The sequence below is a fragment of the Trachurus trachurus genome, assembly GCF_905171665.1.
Source record: "Trachurus trachurus genome assembly, chromosome: 18".
NCBI lineage: Eukaryota > Metazoa > Chordata > Actinopteri > Carangiformes > Carangidae > Trachurus > Trachurus trachurus.
In genome coordinates, this window is record NC_139909.1 from 15,796,619 (window position 1) to 15,817,179 (window position 20,561).

General features: G+C 43.2%; 1 protein-coding gene across 4 annotated transcripts in view; it reads left to right on the forward strand.

Moving 5' to 3' along the window:
- clcn3 (chloride channel 3) overlaps positions 1-20,561 on the forward strand; it is a 42,954-nt gene that overhangs the window by 12,772 nt on the left and 9,621 nt on the right. For 3 of the 4 annotated variants that reach the window (XM_083993267.1, XM_083993268.1, XM_083993269.1), the window contains exons 1-11: positions 1,520-1,759; positions 9,233-9,393; positions 11,221-11,320; positions 13,069-13,256; positions 13,785-13,907; positions 15,046-15,252; positions 15,558-15,638; positions 16,285-16,537; positions 16,627-16,919; positions 17,725-17,911; positions 19,389-19,787. In XM_083993267.1, coding sequence (XP_083849393.1) covers positions 1,672-1,759; positions 9,233-9,393; positions 11,221-11,320; positions 13,069-13,256; positions 13,785-13,907; positions 15,046-15,252; positions 15,558-15,638; positions 16,285-16,537; positions 16,627-16,919; positions 17,725-17,911; positions 19,389-19,787 — 2,080 coding nt within the window. In that variant the 5' untranslated portion in view covers positions 1,520-1,671. Of the gene's footprint in view, positions 1-1,519; positions 1,760-9,232; positions 9,394-11,220; positions 11,321-13,068; positions 13,257-13,784; positions 13,908-15,045; positions 15,253-15,557; positions 15,639-16,284; positions 16,538-16,626; positions 16,920-17,724; positions 17,912-19,388; positions 19,788-20,561 lie in introns of those variants that run through there. The other variant, XM_083993270.1, reaches the window with a different exon arrangement.

A 20,561-nucleotide genomic window follows, 5' to 3' on the forward strand; every position in this document is an offset into this window, starting at 1 on the left:
GACACCGACAAAGAAACTGTATTTAATATGGATAGATCACATCTGGCTAATATTAGTAACATGAGCCGATCCAGTGTCTGGGGTTTGGTGCGTTACATGGAACTAATAATTGCTTTTCTTAATTTTGTTTTGAAGTTTCCATAGCTGAAGGCAACATAGTCAAAATGATTATTAGCATGTGGTCTGACTCAGTGTCCTGCCAGAAGCATCATCTGATTCTTCTGTGTCGTGGGAAAATCACCCGTCAACACTGAAAACACTAATATTTATTCATTATGAACTATTACTTAAAAAAAAAAAAAATCCTCAAATAATGCACTTTGTTGCAGTGAAAGAAAGCTAACGCTAACATTTGTCAAGTTTGTTTATGCTGGGATAGATAATCATCAACATGGTTGTCTCAGTTGACCGTTGTTAAATTGATTTATATTTACACTACATATACATATACAGTATTTATTTTATTAAATGAATGATGGCACAAGTTGCTTGATTTACAAGAGGGCAATAAATATCTCCTCTGTAAGGAGTGTCTAAACCAGGGGCGGGCAAACTTTTTGGCTCGGGGGGCCACAATGAGTTTTAAATTTTAATGGCTGGGCTGGGCCAGTACCAGATGGATGGAGAGGATTTGTGTGAACTAAGATACATGACATGTAAAAGTAAAAAGAAATTACCCGAAAGTCAAAGAAAAACGTTTCAGTGGGAGCAGTGTTATTGTCCACTCTCTTTTGCCAGTGCATTAAAGTTTGTGGTCTTTGCTATAACTTTTATGGGTCGAATTAAAAAGCCCAAACAGGCCTTAGTTTGCCCATGCCCGGTCTAAACCAACCAACAAAATTCAATATAAATTGAATCAGTGTCATACATGAGAAAAAAAATAAACATTTACAATTAAGAGCCTGGGGAAAAAAATCAAAAAAATAAATTTATTGTTTTAAATTTACTTTGAAACTGTTGCCAAATGACGCCAACTAGTTTAACTGCTCTTTTATAATGTAGCCTTCCACTAGGCTAATGCTAACCTTTTAAAACATTTATTAACAATTTTTTTTTTTAACTTAATTTATTTATTTATATATTTTTCACTGTAAAGCGACCTTGGGTGTCTTGAAAGGCGCTATATAAATTGAAGTTATTATCATTATTATTAAAACAAACTGATCTATTTGAACTGTAACTCCCCTGTACTCACAATGGAACATTCCATTCTAGAACTCACCTCCCTTCCAAACACACACACACCCTGTGACCCGGCGCCTTGGTCTGTTCCATACAGACAGGCAGGGCTCACTGATCTCCCCTAGCAACCGAGCAGGCAGGGCTGACTGACCGGCCTGGTGTGATCGCCTTTCCCGGTGTGTGTGTGTGTGTGTGATGACATCAGCAGCTCTAGCAGTCAGCTGCTGCAGTGGAGGAGAGGGAGCGAGAAAGAAAACGGGAGGGAGGGGGGGGGAGGCAGAGCGGACTGTGCACTCACACAAACACATACACACACACTCTTTCTCTTTCTCACACACACTCGCACTCGCTCTCGCTCTCTCTCTCTCTCACTCACACAGCCCCGCTTGTCTTCCTCTGGTAAACATGGCAGCAGCGACAGACACACACTCGGCGAGCAGTGCGTAGTGAAGCCCTAGTTTTAGCTTTAGCTGTTAGCTCCGTGTCAACATGGAGGAGGAGGACGCGGCGGCCGACCCCTATCTGCCCTACGACGGGGGAGGGGACACCATCCCCCTGCAGGAGATCCCTAAAAAAGGTACGCCACATCCCCGTCTCCTTCTTCTCTTTCTGTTTCTCCCCCTTTCCCACCTCATGATGACAGAGGCCGCCCTCCTCCTCTTCCTCCTCCACCTCCTCCTCCTCCTCCTCCTCCTCCTCCTCCTCGCACAGCGGGTCCGTGTGACCATATGGCGGGCAGACAGGAGCAGGTTGCCCGGACGCTTCCTCCTCTGTGGTCGGTGTGAGGCACGGGAGTATAATGGATTAAGAGCTGCCATAGCTATAAATGACATCGGCTAACAGTGCAGCTAGTTTCACCACCATTTACCTCTATTGATGATTAACCAGCAGTGTGTGTGTGTATGTGAGTGTGTGACTGTGAGCACATAAAGCAGAGATAAAGGCTGAGTATGTGGAGGCTCGTGCTTGGGCCTTTAAGCAGCAGCAGCAGCAGCAACTAAAGAGACCATCATCATGGGCATCCATTTTAATATCCTCACACATACACACATGCACACACAAGCTGTGGATGCTCAGGGATGGTAGGCTGTGTGTGTGTTGTTGTCAAAGCAACCTACCTGCAGTGTGAGGACACCTGTTGGCCAGATTCATCACATCCATCAGCCTCTATGTCGCACACACAAATTACCGCTTCTTGTACAACAACAACAAAATTGTCAGTGCTTGTTTGTTATTCCGGTGCGGCCCCTTCTTCGGGGAGTTTTCCGTTCAATTGTGTACTCTTGGTTCCTCCAGGCCTTGTTAGGTTTTTTTTTTTTTTTGTAACGGTGAGTGAGCAGAGACAAAAGGCCCCTAGTGAGTTTAGGACACATCCTCCGCTGCCTACGTCCACAGCTTCAGCCTCTCTACACGTATGGCTTTATTTCCTCTGTATCTTTTGGTGTAATGGGTCGATCTCTCTGAGGTCAATCACCTTAAACGCCGTGGCCTTGTCTCAACTCATAAAACCAGCCTGTCTAACTGTATGTAAACACACAGGGGGAAGTTGTGTAAACGGGTCCTGTGTGAGTCCTCGGGCTGTTCAGACTGTGTTCTGTTGATCCATTAGCGGGGGATTCCTCCAGTCTGCCCATCATCAGCCTGGCGTCGGTCAACAACAGGCCTCTCCCAGGCCACAAGCAGGTTGTGAGGGTCAGTCCATGAGGCCGATCACATGACGGCTGAGCAGACTAACCCTATTCCAACCCCGCTGACCCACAGCGTCCCAGCCAGCTGCCTCTAAACCTCCCTGATCTGATTTACTTAACAGTAGTATAGTAGGCCTAAGACACGGGAATGCAGCTAGTGGTCCTTCTCGTTAGAGGGCCGGTGTAAACCTGGGTTTCTTTTTTTTCAAGCCTGTCGCAGCCAGAAAGCTTTGAACACACGACTGGCGAGCGGCGGTTGCTTCACAGCTTTGTTGGTTGTTCATTTAGAGAAGTGGTATTATTGACAGCTTGTCTGCCTGCGTGCGCACTGACGTGGCTTTTTGCCTCTGATGTCGGCTGAACAAGAACAGCACTGTCACTGTGATAACGCACACAAGTAGAAAAGCCTTATTTTTCTATGTGTTTATGTTTGTGTATCTTCTGTCTGCATGCTTGCTGAACCATGGGGTGTGCGACACTGGCGACGTGCTCGCATGCACTCGCCTTCGGTGTCTGTTTTCCATGGCATCAGCCTCGCTCGGCTCCGTGCTGCTGCCTCGGCTGACGGGCCTCAACAGTGCGGCATCACTGACAACAGGCCCGTCTGCTTTCTCATCAGACAAATCCTCAGTTTCCTCTTTGGAAATGCTGAAATTCCTCCCTTCCCTCTTTTCAGGGGCAGCATGTACTATAAAGCATTTAGTAAACCACAAAGATTCGTCTTTGCTGAGCGGATATTGCAGTAAATGTGTTTGTGTTTCTGTCAGCATATCTGCTGCGACTGTATGTTTAGTAGTTTTCTTGCTTTTCCTCTGAAGTCATGTCATGTTTTGTCTTATTTCAAATCAATGGATCGGTGTATATTTATTATTTTCTGACTCTCTTCCACATTTCTTTTGCTAATTCATGTATTTATTACAAATAACTGGCCAAAATCAGGTTAAGATAACATTTCCATCTTGTCGGTTGTAGATGCACAGTTGCTCGTCAACATGTATGCAGGAATTTCTGAATGAATGAAATCTTTATTGCACGTTTGTGGCCCATGCACACCAGGACACACACTCCGAGATCTAGTTCAAAGTCATTATCATCACAACCTAAGGCTTATTAAAAAAAATCAATATAAGATGCAGTGTCTTCAGCTCACATCCCTGTGTTTGTTCAGGAAACATTCTGGCTCTGTGCTCAGAAACCCAAGGTATGGTGACAGGAACACAGTGTCCGGTCCCTTCACAGAAGATTTATTATGGCAATGCTTCTCTGACAGAAGAGAAGTTTTACTTTTACATCCTGCTCTGAACGCTGAAAGAAATCTTACGAGGAGAAAAACCCTCACCGACTTGAGTCCAATAAGGAAACTTGGACTCAACAATGCTGTTGAAATAATTCAGTTATCCCATATATCAGAATCAACAACACAATCTATTTATCACCAGTGACAGAAGTTACTATAGAAAACTACGTAACATTTCCCCCCAGCAGTAAACTGACAGTCACCCAGGATGCTGTATTTGCACCACATTAGCCCCTGACAGCTTGTATAATTGCTCGCTTGGTCAGCATTAAAAATAAATGGGAGCCTCTCACATTACAATCTAAAGTCAACAGCCCACAGATAATTGTCCAACATGGAATAAAAGTTCTGGCAAAATAGGAAATTATGCAACCATGAGTATGTTCACATGTATCCTGGTTTTTAGTCAAGTCCTGGTTTGGGATGTGGAATAATTGGTGAAGGTCAAAGCTTCTTTTTTTTTTTTTTTTTAGATCAGATGGAGTTACAAAGTCTCTACTACTACTCATGATTGTTTTTATAGTTGTTTTCTGATTGGTCCAGATAAATGTACCTCAGCTGCTTTGCAAAAACCTAGACTTCCATATCAGACCCCTATTGTTATTGAGTCAACAACTGAGTCATCATCATCGTCATCATCCCAAACCTGTGCGTCCCAAACATCCAGACCTTAGCCATCACTGAAATCAAAATGGAGACAGATAGTATCAGTCTCGCTGCCAAGCCTCAGTCCCTCACTGCTGCTGACTCCACAACAACAACAGTCACCGCCGTCATAGCTTTTACTCTGTTTCCTTCCTCCGACCTGGGCAGGACATGTATCGGCTGGTCAGATGAAAACTGCACCCGACTTGTCTCTTGCTTCTTACAGAAATTCCCACCAAAGGGTTTTCGTCTCATTTTCTCCTCTCTTACGTCCCAGCAAACATCAAAGGCAGCGATATGAGCTAATAAGCCGAGCTTTCAAAGCCGCTGTCATGGCCCACATTCATAATGCGAGACGTCTTTGGGAAGCGGGTTTTTTATCCTCCGCTCATGTCTCAGTTACAGAGGAGGACATTTTTGCAAGCGTGTAAAGGCTTTATTCTAAATTGAGATGTATATGGGTTGATACAAAGCAGCTTCTAATTTACACTCCTTATGGACTTTCAGATGTCTCAATTCCACCTTACCATCTGTTTTATAGCCTTAGGTCGAACCATGTCTGGGATTTTTTTATGTTAATGTTGACTTTAAAGGGTTAATGGCCGTAAACGAGATATTGTTTGATGGTATCCTGCTGTAGTTATCCTCAGAGGATTAAAAAAAAAGAAAAAAAACATGAAGGAAAAATGTATGGTGGACTTATGCGCATAGTCGTAAACAATGCTGAGGCACCTTTGTTTTGGATCATCACAGATCCCAACATATAGAAAATGATCTACATTCAAGGAGGCTAATAAACATGTGGATGGATTGTCAACACGTGGCCTCATCTCAACGCTACGAAGTCTGAGGAAAAAAGAACGAGTTACTTGAGGATCCAAAAACTAGTATCTCTGATTCAGGCATCGAAAACCTGGACAATGTCCAGCGTTACTGTGCCAATCAATCAGAAAATCGTTGGTAAAGCACTAGGCTACTTGTTTTGATGTTAATTTACTCTATAAGATGGTTATTTCTCTTGCTCTGTGCTACTTTCTCAGTATAGGGACCAAATGAGCCAAATTTCATAAACTAAGCTGAGATGCTTTTTCACTTGGACTCGAATTCATAGAAGTCGTCCCTGACTGTAATTTTACCATAGCGTGTCAATAAAGATGGACGTTGTAGCCTCGGTGACATTTTTGAAGAGTGGATGTGAAGCTCAGAGTGGGCTGCTCTGCTGATGCCGTCTTGGCAGCACCATTGAAGTCCTTATAATCCCAACATGGGCGAAGAGGAGGGATTCCCTGCACAGCTGTAGTGAAGGGGGAAGTTTGCCAGCCATAGTACCACTACCAGGCCGTGAACATGTTTATTTCTGATGTAAAGATGGGAGTCTCACTTTTGGTTCTTCATAATTGTCTTCACTTTACGTACTTGGTGTCTGCGGCTTGATTTAGCACTGCTGTTATCAACATTAACAAACACACACATTACTAGGCCTGCCCCCGACGAAAGATTTTCTTGGGCGACCAGTTGTCGTCACTTAGGGCCATTAGTCGACTAATCGTCGCAGATAATGATATACATTGGAGAACAAGACAGTTTGAATTCCAGGGCTGAGATAGAAGGTTAAGTAATATTGTTTGCAATATTATTGTATGCAATATTGTTAAGTAAACAGTTTGCTACATTACAGAGAAATACATCTCAAAATGATCCCAGATTTTAGATTTCTTGCCTGACATGATAGTAATACAGTAGTTAACTGTATAACAATCGCAATATTGCAGGGACCTGCCGTGTAAATAAAACAACAACAAAAAAACTGACTGAGTGAGTGTCAGGACTTCCTGTAACTGGCCCTTCAAATTAAAAGCCTTCTAACCTTTCATACACAGTTCAGTCATATAGATTTTGACTTAATTTTGACAAGACACGGCTCCAAATGTTGTTGTTGCTGTGGTTTTTTTTTCTGCGACCAATCAACCAATGAAATTTAGGTCAACTAATGAGTTCTTGGTCGACTAGCGCTTGGTGGACTATTTGGGGGGAAGCCCCGCACATAACACCTGCGTTTCGATGACTATGATATTGGTGAATGTACAGTACAGAGACAAGACAAACAAGCTGCACTTGAGAGTTGTGTCAGTATTTGAAGCGAGCAGCAAATATTTTCCTCTTTGCCCCCTTGAACGCTTGAACAGAAGCTACAACTGTTGCTCTGTGTCTCCCCTTTTGTCATCGTCTCACACACAGTGCCGCTTTTGTGTTGCAGATGAAGACGTCGCACATATTTGTCATCGCGCGTAGGAAGCTGAGCCTCGGCCTCTCGGACAATTTCACGACATGTCCATCGACGGGTTCTCCCTAATCTATCAAACGCACTCTGTGCCAGATTAAACATGTGACAGTGCATTTTAAAGCTTATGAAATGGCCCATCATACTTAAACGTTTATCTTATTGTTGAGAAGTACAGCGTATCACTGCATGTAAGTAATTTTCCTTGTCATGCAGCCACATCAGCCGACTACCACATAACAGCCATGTAACTCTTGTGATGTTTTTTCCAGATAAGACTCAGAGAGAATAAACCTCTAGGCTGCTTTTTCCCGCTCTGTGTGTGTGTGTGTGTGTGTGTGTGTGTGTGTGTGTGTGTGTGTGTGTGTGTGTGTGTGTGTGTGTGTGTGTGCAGATGTGATTCAGCCATATTGAATCTGTGCATCCAGCCAGAACACATCAGACGTAATGAACGATGTTGATAAGCCCCGTCTTTGTTATCGGCAAAGTCACTGTCCCCATCTATTTAAAGGCATCGGACAATGTTGACTCTGTTTTGCTTTGTCTTTTCTCATGTTTAATTGTTGATAAGTGGTGTCACTAATCCCAGTCATGTTGAAGTCATTGAGAACTGACTGTATACATGGTTGTGTCAGAGCCTATAAGCAATCCTGTTGTCCTCAGCCAACACAATTAGACCAGCACTAATGAGACCGCCAGACATCCAAGATGTGGCTCCAAGAGAAAGCCACATCAAGGCCTCTGCTAAAGGGTTTAAATAGAATTAAAATGTCGTTTACCTCGTTTTCGAGATGTAACGGGTCTGGTTTGTGCACAGAGAGCATCTAGTAGAAGCTAGGGCTGGGTATCACTACTGATTTACTGAATTGATTTGATTCCGATTCACTAGGTCCTGATTCGATATTGATTAATTTAGAGAGATTTCAGTTTTATTACCAATTTGCTTGGTTATGAAAGAGATTTCCACAAAACTATTGTTGCAAATTGTACAAAGATGGAACTCTCTAACCTGGTGTTTTATTAAAAATATTCATGTTTACATTAAATTGACTGAAAAGCAGTTACATTGATGCACATTTATTTAAAGGGATAGTTCAACATTCATGAGCCTCCGTAGAATAGCTCTGAGCAGCTCGTGGCTCTGCTCCGCCATTCTAAAAACAGATTGCACTGACAATTAAAGGTAACGAACCTACTGCTAAAACTATAGGGATTAAGGCAATTGGCCAGTTTGCCAAAAATGTTGAAATATCCCTTTAACATGACCCACTCCAGAAGTAAATTGCAAGAAAACAATCCAATACACCAATATGATCGCGTCAGCATATGACGTGACATTGCACGCGGCTTTTTATTCGATTTAACGGTCTTATATGGAAAACACACTTGAACCGGCATTATTCGCATTAATATTTTTATCGATCTTCAGATAATTCGATCGACAAGTGGATGGAAACATGGTTTGTGCAGCAGTGCAGTGCTATCGGATCTTTTTAATGAAGAACAATATGAATCCGAAAATCACAATTTTAAACCCAGCCCTAGTAGAAGCGGACGATTGCTGGGTTTTCAAAATACACAATATAAAATATGATCTGCGTAGATGGAGACATCCTCCCACACACAGCGAGCTGCATCTCAGACCAGCAGGGAGAGCAAAATGTGAATTTCCTCCAGGTGTTCCAGCACAGTTTGCTCATTCAGATGTGTCAGCAGTTCACATAAAACCTCCTCTGCCGTGGCACTTTATTTTATTTTTTTCGTTCCAGATGAGATGACGGACTAGAGGCCTCGCAGGTTTCTGTCAGCGTGGCTGTGTTGTTGTTTCTGAAGGGTTGGGGGTTTTCGTTAGATCTCCGTGGTGAATGTGCGGTGAGGCTCTGCAGTGTTTCTGATGGGGACGATGTAGCTCGATGTGCAGCCAGCAGCAGGAGGCAGAGCAGTGATGGATCTTTTTGTTTCTCAGGATCATTTGTAACAGCGGAGCAGAGCAGCACGGCCAAAACAACGACATCACATCTTTATATTTAGCCTTTTTGGACTTCTACTACTTAACTTCTTGTATATATCCCTCTTGTATATGCTTAACCATATTCTATGATATTGATTTAAGGCTTTCTGTGTGTTTCTCCTCCTCAGGGTCTAACTACGCCATGTCTAACGGGGGCGGGGCTCCCAGCAGCACCACACACCTGTTGGACTTCCTAGAGGAGCCCATACCTGGTGTGGGGACCTACGACGACTTCCACACCATCGACTGGGTCCGCGAAAAGTGCAAGGACCGCGAGAGACACAGGAAGGTGAGGAGCCCCGTTCTGATTGGCCGTCATAGACTGTTTTATACTTTCACACACCTGTCCAATAGTGGTGTGCATTGCCACATATGGCTTTTTCATTATTTGACAAAAATAGTCTGATAAATAAGATACAACTTTTTATTACATAAAATAAAATAGAAAATATAATTTAAATGCGTTTCCACAATACAGCAGATTCCTTGGAATCTGAACACACAAAGAAAAAGAAAAGCGTACTTAAAGGTGCACTTGTTCATTTCTCAAAAACAAAACATAAATCTTGGCATTATGCTTTAATATAAAATAAATCACTGTCTTCACACTTAAATGAATTATTTGAATTTGAAAATCAATTATGTGACAAAACTGCATCGATTCAGAATTGTCCCATTAAGGATCTCGATGCATCTTTGAAACCATTATTTTTGGCACCGCTACTGTCCAATCAGACAGGGGACACAAGACACACTTTGTTTGAAAGATGTCAGAGTTGTCTTGTGACTAAACATCAGAGGTATTTATGTGGCCTGGCTTGTTTCCAGGTCATAAAGCTGTCACATCAGCTGGCGTCAGCGAAAAGTTCTCCATAGCATGGGAAGTGAAATGTCGCACGTTTCCTGCAGCAACAGTTTGTTTGGGTCCCAGAAAAGAAGAACCAAGTCTGTTAGATCAGCAAGTTTCAGCCTCTGTGGCTTCACAGCTGATAGAAGAAGCTCAGAGTACCGACAGAAAGATTGATTTGTGTCTTTTAATGGTAGAAATGAAGAACGAATTTCAGTCATTTCGATATTCAAGTACTCTTGTTAACTTATGAATGAGTACTGGATTACTCACAAACTGTATCTATGCATACATATGATTTTACTGTCAGAAAAGATAAACAGTCAGTGTTTCCAGTCGGGTAAATTCATGCAAAACCGCTGATGTGCGTTCCCGTCGGGGGCAGTTTTTGATCAAGCAGTCTCTGCATTTACCTCAAAAACAACTCTGTCTGGTAACGTTGGTGAATGTGCAGGTCACAACTTGTCCAACAGAGCGTTTTGGAGTTGTTGGATTGTGTATTGATGAGTTCGATGAGGGAAACCAGGAAATCCCATGAGCCTCCGTAGCGTAGCTCTGAGCAGCTCACAGCTCTGAGCAGCTCACAGCTCTGCTCCGCCGTTCTAAAAATAGCTTGCACCGACAATTAAAGGTAACGAACCTACTGCTAAAACTATAGGGATTATGGCAATGGGCCAATTTGCCAAAATGTTGAAGTATCCCTTTAAGGTCACACATCTTGCACTGCACTGCCTTCTATTTGTCAGTAGAGTATTTCCAGTATCTTGTAACACATGTTGTGCAATGCTGCTCAAATAATTACACGAAGAACAGGCAGCGATCCGTAGAATAAAATGTAGTCGTGTGTTAATCAGTGTAGGAATTTGATCATGAATGAAACACATGAAAGGTGACACACAATAAACTACCGGCTTCCTGCACCACACCTGCGCCTCACTGATTCACCTGTCTCGGTCAACACCTCTATCCAAACATTTACTCAATGAATTTTAGTGCAATGAGCGCTCCTGGAAACGATAACTCTGGGAATTTGAATAATGTTTGAATACCTGGACAAACATTGTTTTTATAACCCGTTCTTAGCTGCCGTCCGTACAAAAGCAAAGCAAACAGTGTAATCAACATTTTATTGAAGCAACAGTTGAAACCGTGCCACACGAGCAGATCTCTGAAGGACTTAGTGTAGCAGCTACAAACCTTTGACTTACTTGAATCATCGCCAGAAAAAGAAACTCAACCTTATAATATTTTTTCCTCGTGTGTTTTCAGATAAATGCTAAGAAAAAGGAGTCGGCATGGGAATTCACAAAGAGCCTGTACGATGCCTGGTCTGGGTGGCTGGTGGTGACGTTAACCGGCTTGGCCTCAGGTAACACACACACACACACACACACACACACATGCTGTACAAACACACAGACACACAACTGTTGTCTCCGTCTCCGCTGGTGACTCTCACATGCTTCGCCTCAGGCAGCCCACGCTCCGTCTTCCAGCTCGTCTCTTCTCTCTTTCGCTCTCTTTCACCCACTTCTCATAAAAACACAACATGACCAGGCCGAGACCTGTAACCCTTCAAATCTCACACATTATTTATATATATTTCTTTTTTTCTTTTTTTCTGACAAGCATGAGGAAGAAATCCATCCAGTCTTTGTATCACCCAGTCAGAAGCATCGAGTCAAAGTAAATTTGCATTTTTTAGCTTCTCTGAAGGAAAACAAATGAGAAATGGGTTCATAACGTTCCTCTGCTTTTATCCAAATCATAAAACGATCTGACGTACGGACCGACATTTTTCTGCCTAAATGAGTCTGTAACTCGGCCGATAAAGACTCGACTGACCTGGAACACACTGGCCTAAAATGTGAAATGAAGGATTTATCGTAGCTCAGACCATCACACTGATTTTTTTAACATGTAGTAATGTTATGTATCCTGAGACGTTGCTGCCCTCCGATGTGGAGATTTCCTGTAAAGAATAACGCTGTAGTGATTTGTTTATGCAGGTAAATATTTATGGAGCGTGGCTGTCGGTGTCCCTGTTGTTTGGCCGTGAGGAAGGTGCTAAGGTTTAGGAGAAGGATTCAGAGGAAAGGAAAATTATTAAAGGGACAACGAGGAGTTTGCTTTTGGTTATAAAAGAGTATCATATTAATGTGGATGAATCTACGTTACCCACTTGTTAATGGATCCATTTTCGATAAATATATAGTTTTGTGTTTTTTGTTATTTTAATATTATTATTTAGTGGTCGACTCTTTTAGTTTCGGCTTCCCGGACGCTGTCCGTGACACTAGCCTTGTTTACATGGACACAATTAAACTGAATAAAATAGTAATAAATGCTGATCCGAATAAAACTGTGTCATGTAAACACGTCGATTGAAAAAATTATAATCTGCCCAGGCTCATTCAGAAATTTCTTTCCGATCAAGATGGGTGGTTTATGCCGGTCGATTTTCGGATCATGATCCATGTCAACGGTTTATCTGATCAAAGTAGTCTGACCTTCATCCACTGGCTCATGTTGGTTTTCTTGTTATTCTTTAATGAACCGTTGCTGTTATGTGAGGGTCCTGCTGTGGCCGACCCCCTCCCATAGCTCTCAGGAGAATATAAACTGTTGTAGCTGCAGCTTCACTAAAGAGAAAACTAGAAACAAGAGTAACGTTTGCAGCACACGATAAAGATCCACTGGATCACATCGTGTGGATTTGATCAGAGGAGGCAACAGGAACACGGGGAGAGGGGCGCTTGTTTACGGAAGTTTTCAACAATTTTGACCGGCAAAACTTCACTGCACATGTCACAGTGAATTTATTCTGATAAATTACTTGATGCATGTACAGGCGAGTTTTAATCGGATCAGTTTATTTTGCGTCCATGTTATCAGAATGATTATAATCATATTGTAGAACAATGCACATGTAACCATGGCTACTGGTAACAAGCTTGTAGGAATCTGGTAGCGCAACTAGCGAGCTAACTGGCACCAAACACCTTTTTCTCTTTTTTTTTTCTTCCTCTCACCTGCCTTCACCTCTTCGCCCCCTCTTTTCCTTCCTCCTCCTCCTCCTCCTCCTCCTCCTCCTCCTCTTCTTCCTCCTCCTGCCAGGTGCTTTGGCTGGCCTTATTGACATTGCTGCTGATTGGATGAACGACCTGAAGGAGGGCGTGTGTCTGAGCGCCATGTGGTTCAACCACGAGCAGTGCTGCTGGACGTCCAATGAGACCACCTTCGCTGAGCGGGACAAGTGTCCCCAGTGGAAGAGCTGGGCTGAGCTAATACTGGGGCAGGCCGAGGTAGACTAACACAGCAGCGTCTCTCTGTCGCTTCAAAAGACAAGTTCATACCTCGAGAGAACCAAACCTTTATTTGTATTTTCCCTTCTTATACAAGTTTTAGTTTAGTTTAGTTTATTGTCATCACATAGGCATATACAACGAAAAGAACATTTAAAAAAGTTAAAAAACACATTAAGTGCAAGGAGTCAATAAATAATTAATCATATTAAGATATTAACTACATTATAAACAGTAAAAGACACATATCAACCACAAGTTACAAGTACATATTATTATATTTCAGTCCAGTTATTATTATCTGCTGTTTCTGCTGTTGGGCTGATGCTTCATGACACAGTAACCCCCCCAACACTTTTCCCTACTTTAATAACCTGAATGCAGTGATAAATGTAGCAGCTTTGTTACAGAAAATGAAGATGTAGGAGAAACAAATTTAAATCTCCACCATTAGGCCACATATAGTTTATATACAATAGGATATTTGGTGCATGTGAGTTTCAAGTCATTGATGGTTCCTCTCTGCAGGGTCCGGGCTCGTACATCATGAACTACTTCATGTACATCTACTGGGCTCTGTCCTTCGCCTTCCTGGCCGTCTGCCTGGTGAAGGTGTTCGCGCCGTACGCCTGCGGCTCGGGGATCCCTGAGGTGAGGAGAGCCGAGCACAACAGATGCTTATTTATTTATTTATTTATTTATTATATAGGTTTTTAGTTCCTAATATTGGTTCTTAGGATATTTATTGTCTCCTCTTTTCTTTTTATCTTTATCTTTCCTTTACTGGTCCTGTGAAACACTTTTCGTTCTCTGTGTTTTTAACATGTAGAATGACAAATAAAGAATCTGAATCTGAATCTGAATCTACAAAAGTGCTGTTGAAACTTTCTAGCAGCCACATTTCTCACACGGTCCATTTTGAAAAACCTCCTCTTGGTGATGCATTGAAGTTCTTGTGGAAAAATCCGTCAAATCAGACATGAGGAAGTCATTTCTACCTATTGGATTAGTTATAGGATAGTTTTGAACCTATAAATGTAAAAGATTTGATACCAATCATTCAAATTTACTGTATGAGGTAAATCAGTCAGTCAGTCTTTTGGTACTTGAGCGTCTCTCTCTTTTTCTCTTTCTCTTTCTCTTTCTCTTTCAGGGTGAGTAAAGTGAGGGAGTGTGTGTGTGGGATTTCTGTGGACGATTGATTTTCTGTTTTATCCCTCGGTTCTTGCATTGATTTGCTGTGGGTGTCAGAACCAGAGCATGAAATCTCTGCAGCTGCCCCCGACTCGCTGTGACAGTGATCTAATTGGCTATCTGCACTTTTTCTTCCTCTTTTTTTTTCTGTTTTTGTCATTCACGCTCGTAGCTTTTCCTCCTTTAATGCCCCTGGAAGTGGCTTAAAATTGTTAATTCAGTGGGGCAGCGCAGAGATCGGACAGGTTTCGACCGCACTGTTGGAAAAAAGCTGTTTTGAGCTTTGAAAAATCGTTTCCTTTTTGTTGCTGTGGGAACAAGAAAACTAGGACCCTGCTGCTGGGGAAAGTGTGTGGTAGTCGTCGTCGGTGACTTTGAACCTGCTGGCAGGAAAAGGAATAAAGTAAAATAATCCGACAGAGATGAAACAGAAGCAAAAGCTGAGGAAATTTTACTCAAAGGGTTTGAAAAAAAAGATATCCTGGCTCAACCTCAGGCTGAAATCTTTGTCGGACGTCGTTATCCTGCTCCTCTGTCAAGTAAAAGCATCGTTTTCTCTGGTTTTAATCTCCACCCACTCCTTTTCTCTGTGCAGATCAAGACCATCCTGAGTGGGTTCATCATCCGGGGCTACCTGGGCAAGTGGACCTTGATGATCAAAACCATCACTCTGGTGCTGGCCGTGGCGTCGGGCCTCAGCCTGGGGAAGGAGGGCCCCCTGGTCCACGTGGCCTGCTGCTGTGGGAACATCTTCTCCTACCTCTTCCCCAAGTACAGCAAGAACGAGGCCAAGAAACGAGAGGTGAGAGGGAACTCCTGATGTCTGACTAACGTAGGAGTGTGTTATCGCTAAGGCCGTGCTCCCTGCAGCACTAAACATGGTTCAGATGTGGAGATATTTATATATTTTTTTATATACAGTATCTGCTTTCTTTTTACTGCCATTCTGCCATTTATTATCTGCCCTGTACATTTCTTTTCTGTTGTCTGCTGCTGCAACCCCATACATTTCCCCACTGTGGGACAAATAACGGATTATCTTATCTTATCTTATGTTTCAGAGTGAATGTAGTTGTCAGCTGAAGTGCGTTTGTTTTGTCCTCCCAGGTTCTCTCTGCGGCGTCGGCAGCTGGGGTGTCGGTGGCTTTTGGAGCCCCGATAGGAGGAGTTCTCTTCAGCCTGGAGGAGGTACAGGAAATGTCTTGATGCAGTAGTCGCAACCTTCTGCTTAGTGTATAGTAGGGACGTCACAATTATAGATTTTCTTGGTACGATTATTGTCAGAGAAATAATCAAAATATTTAGATTATTATGCATTAATTAATTTCGCAACACTATGAATGTGTAAAATCAAATTTAGTCAAAATATAATTACGTTACTAATTATATACACAAAATATTTGAAGTATCTATTAATAAAGGACCAATTACTATAATCCTCCAGGGGAAATGTTTGAAATATTCAAGCCATTAGGTTATCTTAATCTTTTTTTTTTAAATCACAAATGACATGATAACATTTAAAATCAGTGTTACGTTGGGTAAATTCACATTAACATAATGTAACCCAGTATCTGTGCATTTACCTTTACTTTGGCGTACAAAGACGGGTGGGTTTCCTGCAGGTGGTGATACGTATTAGATATACTGTATTTCCTCCTTGAGCTGCAAGTTTTTCTAGCAAGTTTTGGAAAGTAACAGTGTTTAGGAACCTTTACGATGAATTAATTGTGACATTTAATACCACGATTAATTGTGAAAACCAGTAATTGTGACATCCTTAGTGTGTTAACTCTTCCCCAGCTGACGTTGTAACCTCTCCTCTCTCCTCCAGGTGAGCTACTACTTCCCTCTCAAGACGCTGTGGCGCTCCTTCTTCGCCGCCCTCGTGGCCGCCTTCGTCCTGCGCTCCATCAACCCCTTCGGAAACAGCCGGCTGGTGCTGTTCTACGTGGAGTACCACACGCCCTGGTACCTGTTCGAGCTCATCCCGTTCATCCTGCTTGGGGTCTTCGGCGGTCTCTGGGGAGCCTTCTTCATCCGGGCCAACATCGCCTGGTGTCGGCGGCGCAAGTCAACGCGCTTCGGTAAAAACTCCAGATCAGGATGTGATGTGTAAGACGACAACTAGATCCACAACATCTTGGTAAAAGGACTTGTTTTCCTCCGTCTCCAGGGAAGTACCCGGTGTTGGAGGTGATCTTCGTGGCCGCCATCACGGCCGTGGTCGCCTTCCCGAACCCGTACACCCGTCAGAACACCAGCGAGCTGATCAAGGAGCTGTTCACCGACTGCGGGCCGCTCGAGTCGTCGCAGCTCTGCCAGTACCGCGCCCAGATGAACGGCAGCAAGGCGTTCACCGACAACCCCAACCGGCCGGCCGGGCCCGGCGTCTACGCCGCCATGTGGCAGCTCTGCCTGGCGCTGATCTTCAAAATCATCATGACCATATTCACGTTTGGACTGAAGGTGACGTTTCCTCCAAACGGGGCGGATGTTTTATCATTTCATTTCATTTTAGTATTCGTTTTAAAGAGATAGTTCAACATTTTGGCAAACTGGCCCATTGTCATAATCCCTATAGTCATAGCAGTAGGTTCTTTTCCCTTTAATTGTCGGTGCAAGCTACTTTTAGATCGGCGGAGCAGAGCCGCGAGCTGCTCAGAGCTACGCTATGGAGGCTAATGGGATTTCTTGGTTTCCCTCATCAAACTCATCAAATACACAATCCAACAACTCCAAAACGCTCTGGTGGACAAGTTGTGACCTGCACATTCACCACGCTAAGAGATAATATCCGCCGTTCTAAAAATAGTTTACACCGACAGTCAAAGGTAACAAACCTCCTCCTAAAACTATAGAGATTATGGCAATGGGCCATTTTGCCAAAATGTTGAACTATCCCTTTAAGAAAGGAGAAGGATGAAGAAAACGTATAATGCTCCTGCTCCTCAGATGAAATGACAATTTACAGCCAACAATATACAAAGAAAAAAATTAAATATATAAAATCCAAAACCAATACCTTCCATCACAACATGTTTCTATATAAATTCCCCACCTTTTTCTTAAATACCCTCTTAAATTGAATAACATTTGAACAACTTTTCTCTTCGACTGTTAACGCATTCCAATTCTATGACTGACATCCTGTGAAACTAAAATAAAATACTTCTGCTTTGTATACAATCAACGGCGTTCCCAGTTCAGTCAACTCCCGCATCACGTCCTTGATCAAACCGTAAAACGACTTCCTGTTGTTTCTCCTCCTCAGGTGCCGTCGGGCTTGTTCATCCCCAGCATGGCCATCGGGGCGATCGCAGGGCGAATCGTGGGCATCGCCGTGGAGCAGCTGGCCTATTACCACCACGACTGGTTCCTGTTCAAAGAGTGGTGCGAGGTCGGCGCCGACTGCATCACTCCGGGGCTGTACGCCATGGTCGGGGCTGCGGCGTGTCTTGGTGAGTCAGCAGATCGTATTGAATCAAGATGTCAGTTTATGGGTGAACCGAATCCAGGATCAGTTTCATTTTAAAATTTGGCCAAGCGTTCAGTTTCTGTCGAAGCTCAGAACATCAACCGAACCAAAGCCTACGCTTGCCGCAACGATTACATGAAGGTTTATGAGCGATATTCTGCTCTCCCTGAATGACAACGCTCAAATCCCTCTCAGCACAGCCAGCATCACTGTCATTACCACATACGAAATATAAAGTCTGCTAGCTTGATGCTAACATATAATGGAAAACACCATAGACTGGCTAACGGAAATCAGAACCGCTATCTTGGTAATTTTAAAGGGATAGTTCAACATTTTGGCAAATTGGCCCATTGCCATAATCGCTATAGTCATAGCAGTAGGTTCATTACCTTTAATTGTAGGTGTAAGCTATTTTCAGTACGGCGGAGCGCAGCAGCTGGCTGCTCAGAGCTACGCTATGGAGGCTAATGGAATTTCTTGGTTTCCCTCATTAAACTCATCAAATTCAACATCCCAAAACTCCACAGCGCTTTTGTAGACAAGTTGTGACCTGCACAACCACCACGCTATGAGATAATGACGGAACGATACGAAACGGAGCCGTTTTCGAGGTAAATACAGGGTAAATACGGAGACTGCTTGCTGAAAAACTGTCCCTGAACGCAACGCGCATCAGCGGTTTTGTACGAATTTACCTCGAAAACGGCTCCGTTTCGTATCGTTCCGTCATTATCTCATAGCGTGGTGGTTGTGCAGCTCACAACTTGTCTACAAAAGCGCTGTGGAGTTTTGGGATTTTGTATTTGATGAGTTTGATGAGGGAAACCAAGAAATTCCCTTAGCCTCCATAGCGTAGCTCTGAGCAGCCAGCTGCTGCGCTCCGCTGTACTAAAAATAGCTTACACCTACAATTAAAGGTAACGAACCTACTGCTATGACTATAGCAATTATGGCAATGGGCCAATTTGCCAAAATGTTGAACTATCCCTTTAAACCAACAAACAGCTGTTATTTCATTTCATTTCTTATATTATTATATTTATTATATTATTATCAGTATATTAATTTATTGTATTGGGACTATGCACATTAATCAACATTGCTGCATTAAACATCAATATAAATGAGCCGGATTTAGCACAAATGCTACATTTCGTCCGTAGTCCCAATTTAAGGCAGATACCTACACAACATAGACACAGTAAGACTAAGCAAAACAAAAAAACAATGCAGATCTTCGATATATCCAAAGACATTAACTGCATTTATAATATATTTACTGTACGGGCCGATGATGGGAGCAGGATTCGGTATTCGGTTCGGTTTCAGACAAATCTTAAACAGTGGATTCGATATTCGATAAAACTCAGGACTTGGTTCGTCCCCGGTTTATTTGAAGGCTTTGTTTGTTAAATCGTGTCACTGATGACCACTGTCTCACCCTCCTCCCCGTGCAGGCGGCGTGACCCGTATGACCGTGTCCCTGGTCGTCATCGTCTTCGAGCTGACGGGCGGGCTGGAGTACATCGTCCCCCTCATGGCCGCCGTCATGACCAGCAAGTGGGTGGGCGACGCGTTCGGCCGCGAGGGGATCTACGAGTCCCACATCCGTCTGAACGGCTACCCCTTCCTGGACGCCAAGGAGGAGTTCACGCACACCACGTTGGCGAGGGAGGTGATGCGGCCGCGGCGCAGCGACCCCCCGTTGGCGGTGCTGACGCAGGACGACCTGACGGTGGAGGAGCTGCAGGCCGTCATCAACGAGACCAGTTATAATGGTTTCCCTGTCATCGTGTCCAAGGAGTCGCAGAGGCTGGTGGGCTTCGCTCTGAGGAGGGACATCACTATCGCCATAGGTAACAACATCACCGGTGTCGGGCACGTTACTTTAAAGGGATAGTTCAACATTTTGGCAAACTGGCCCATTGCCATAATCCCTATAGTCACAGCAGTAGGTTTGTTACCTTTAATTGTCGGTGCAAGCTACTTTTAGAACGGCGGAGCAGAGCCGCGAGCTGCTCAGAGCTACGGAGGCTAATGGGATTTCTTGGTTTTCCTCATCAAACTCATCAAATACACAATCCAACAACTCCAAAACGCTCTGGTGGACAAGTTGTGACCTGCACATTCACCACGCTATGAGATAATAACAGAACGTTACGAGACAGAGTTGTTTTAGAGGGAAATTCATGCAAAACCGCTGATACGCGTGCCCGTCGGGGGCTTTTTCGGCAAGCAGTCTCTGCATTTGATTCGAAAACAACTCCGAGTCCAATACAAGTTGGATTTTGTATTTGATGAGTTTGATGGGGGAAACCAAGAAATCCCATTAGACTCCGTAGCGTAGCTCTGAGCAGCTCGCGGCTCTGCTCCGCCGTTCTAAAAATAGCTTGCACCGACAATTAAAGGTAACGAACCTACTGCTATGACTATAGGGATTATGGCAATGGGCCAATTTGCCAAGATGTTGAACTATCCCTTTAACACTTAAAATCAAGAATATAAGAAAACAGTGTAAATACATGCCTATAATTTTTTAAATATATATGATAAGATAAAATAATGATAAATAGAAAACAGTAACAATTATATTACACAAATTTAGAGAGAAGGAGAATAAAATAAAATAA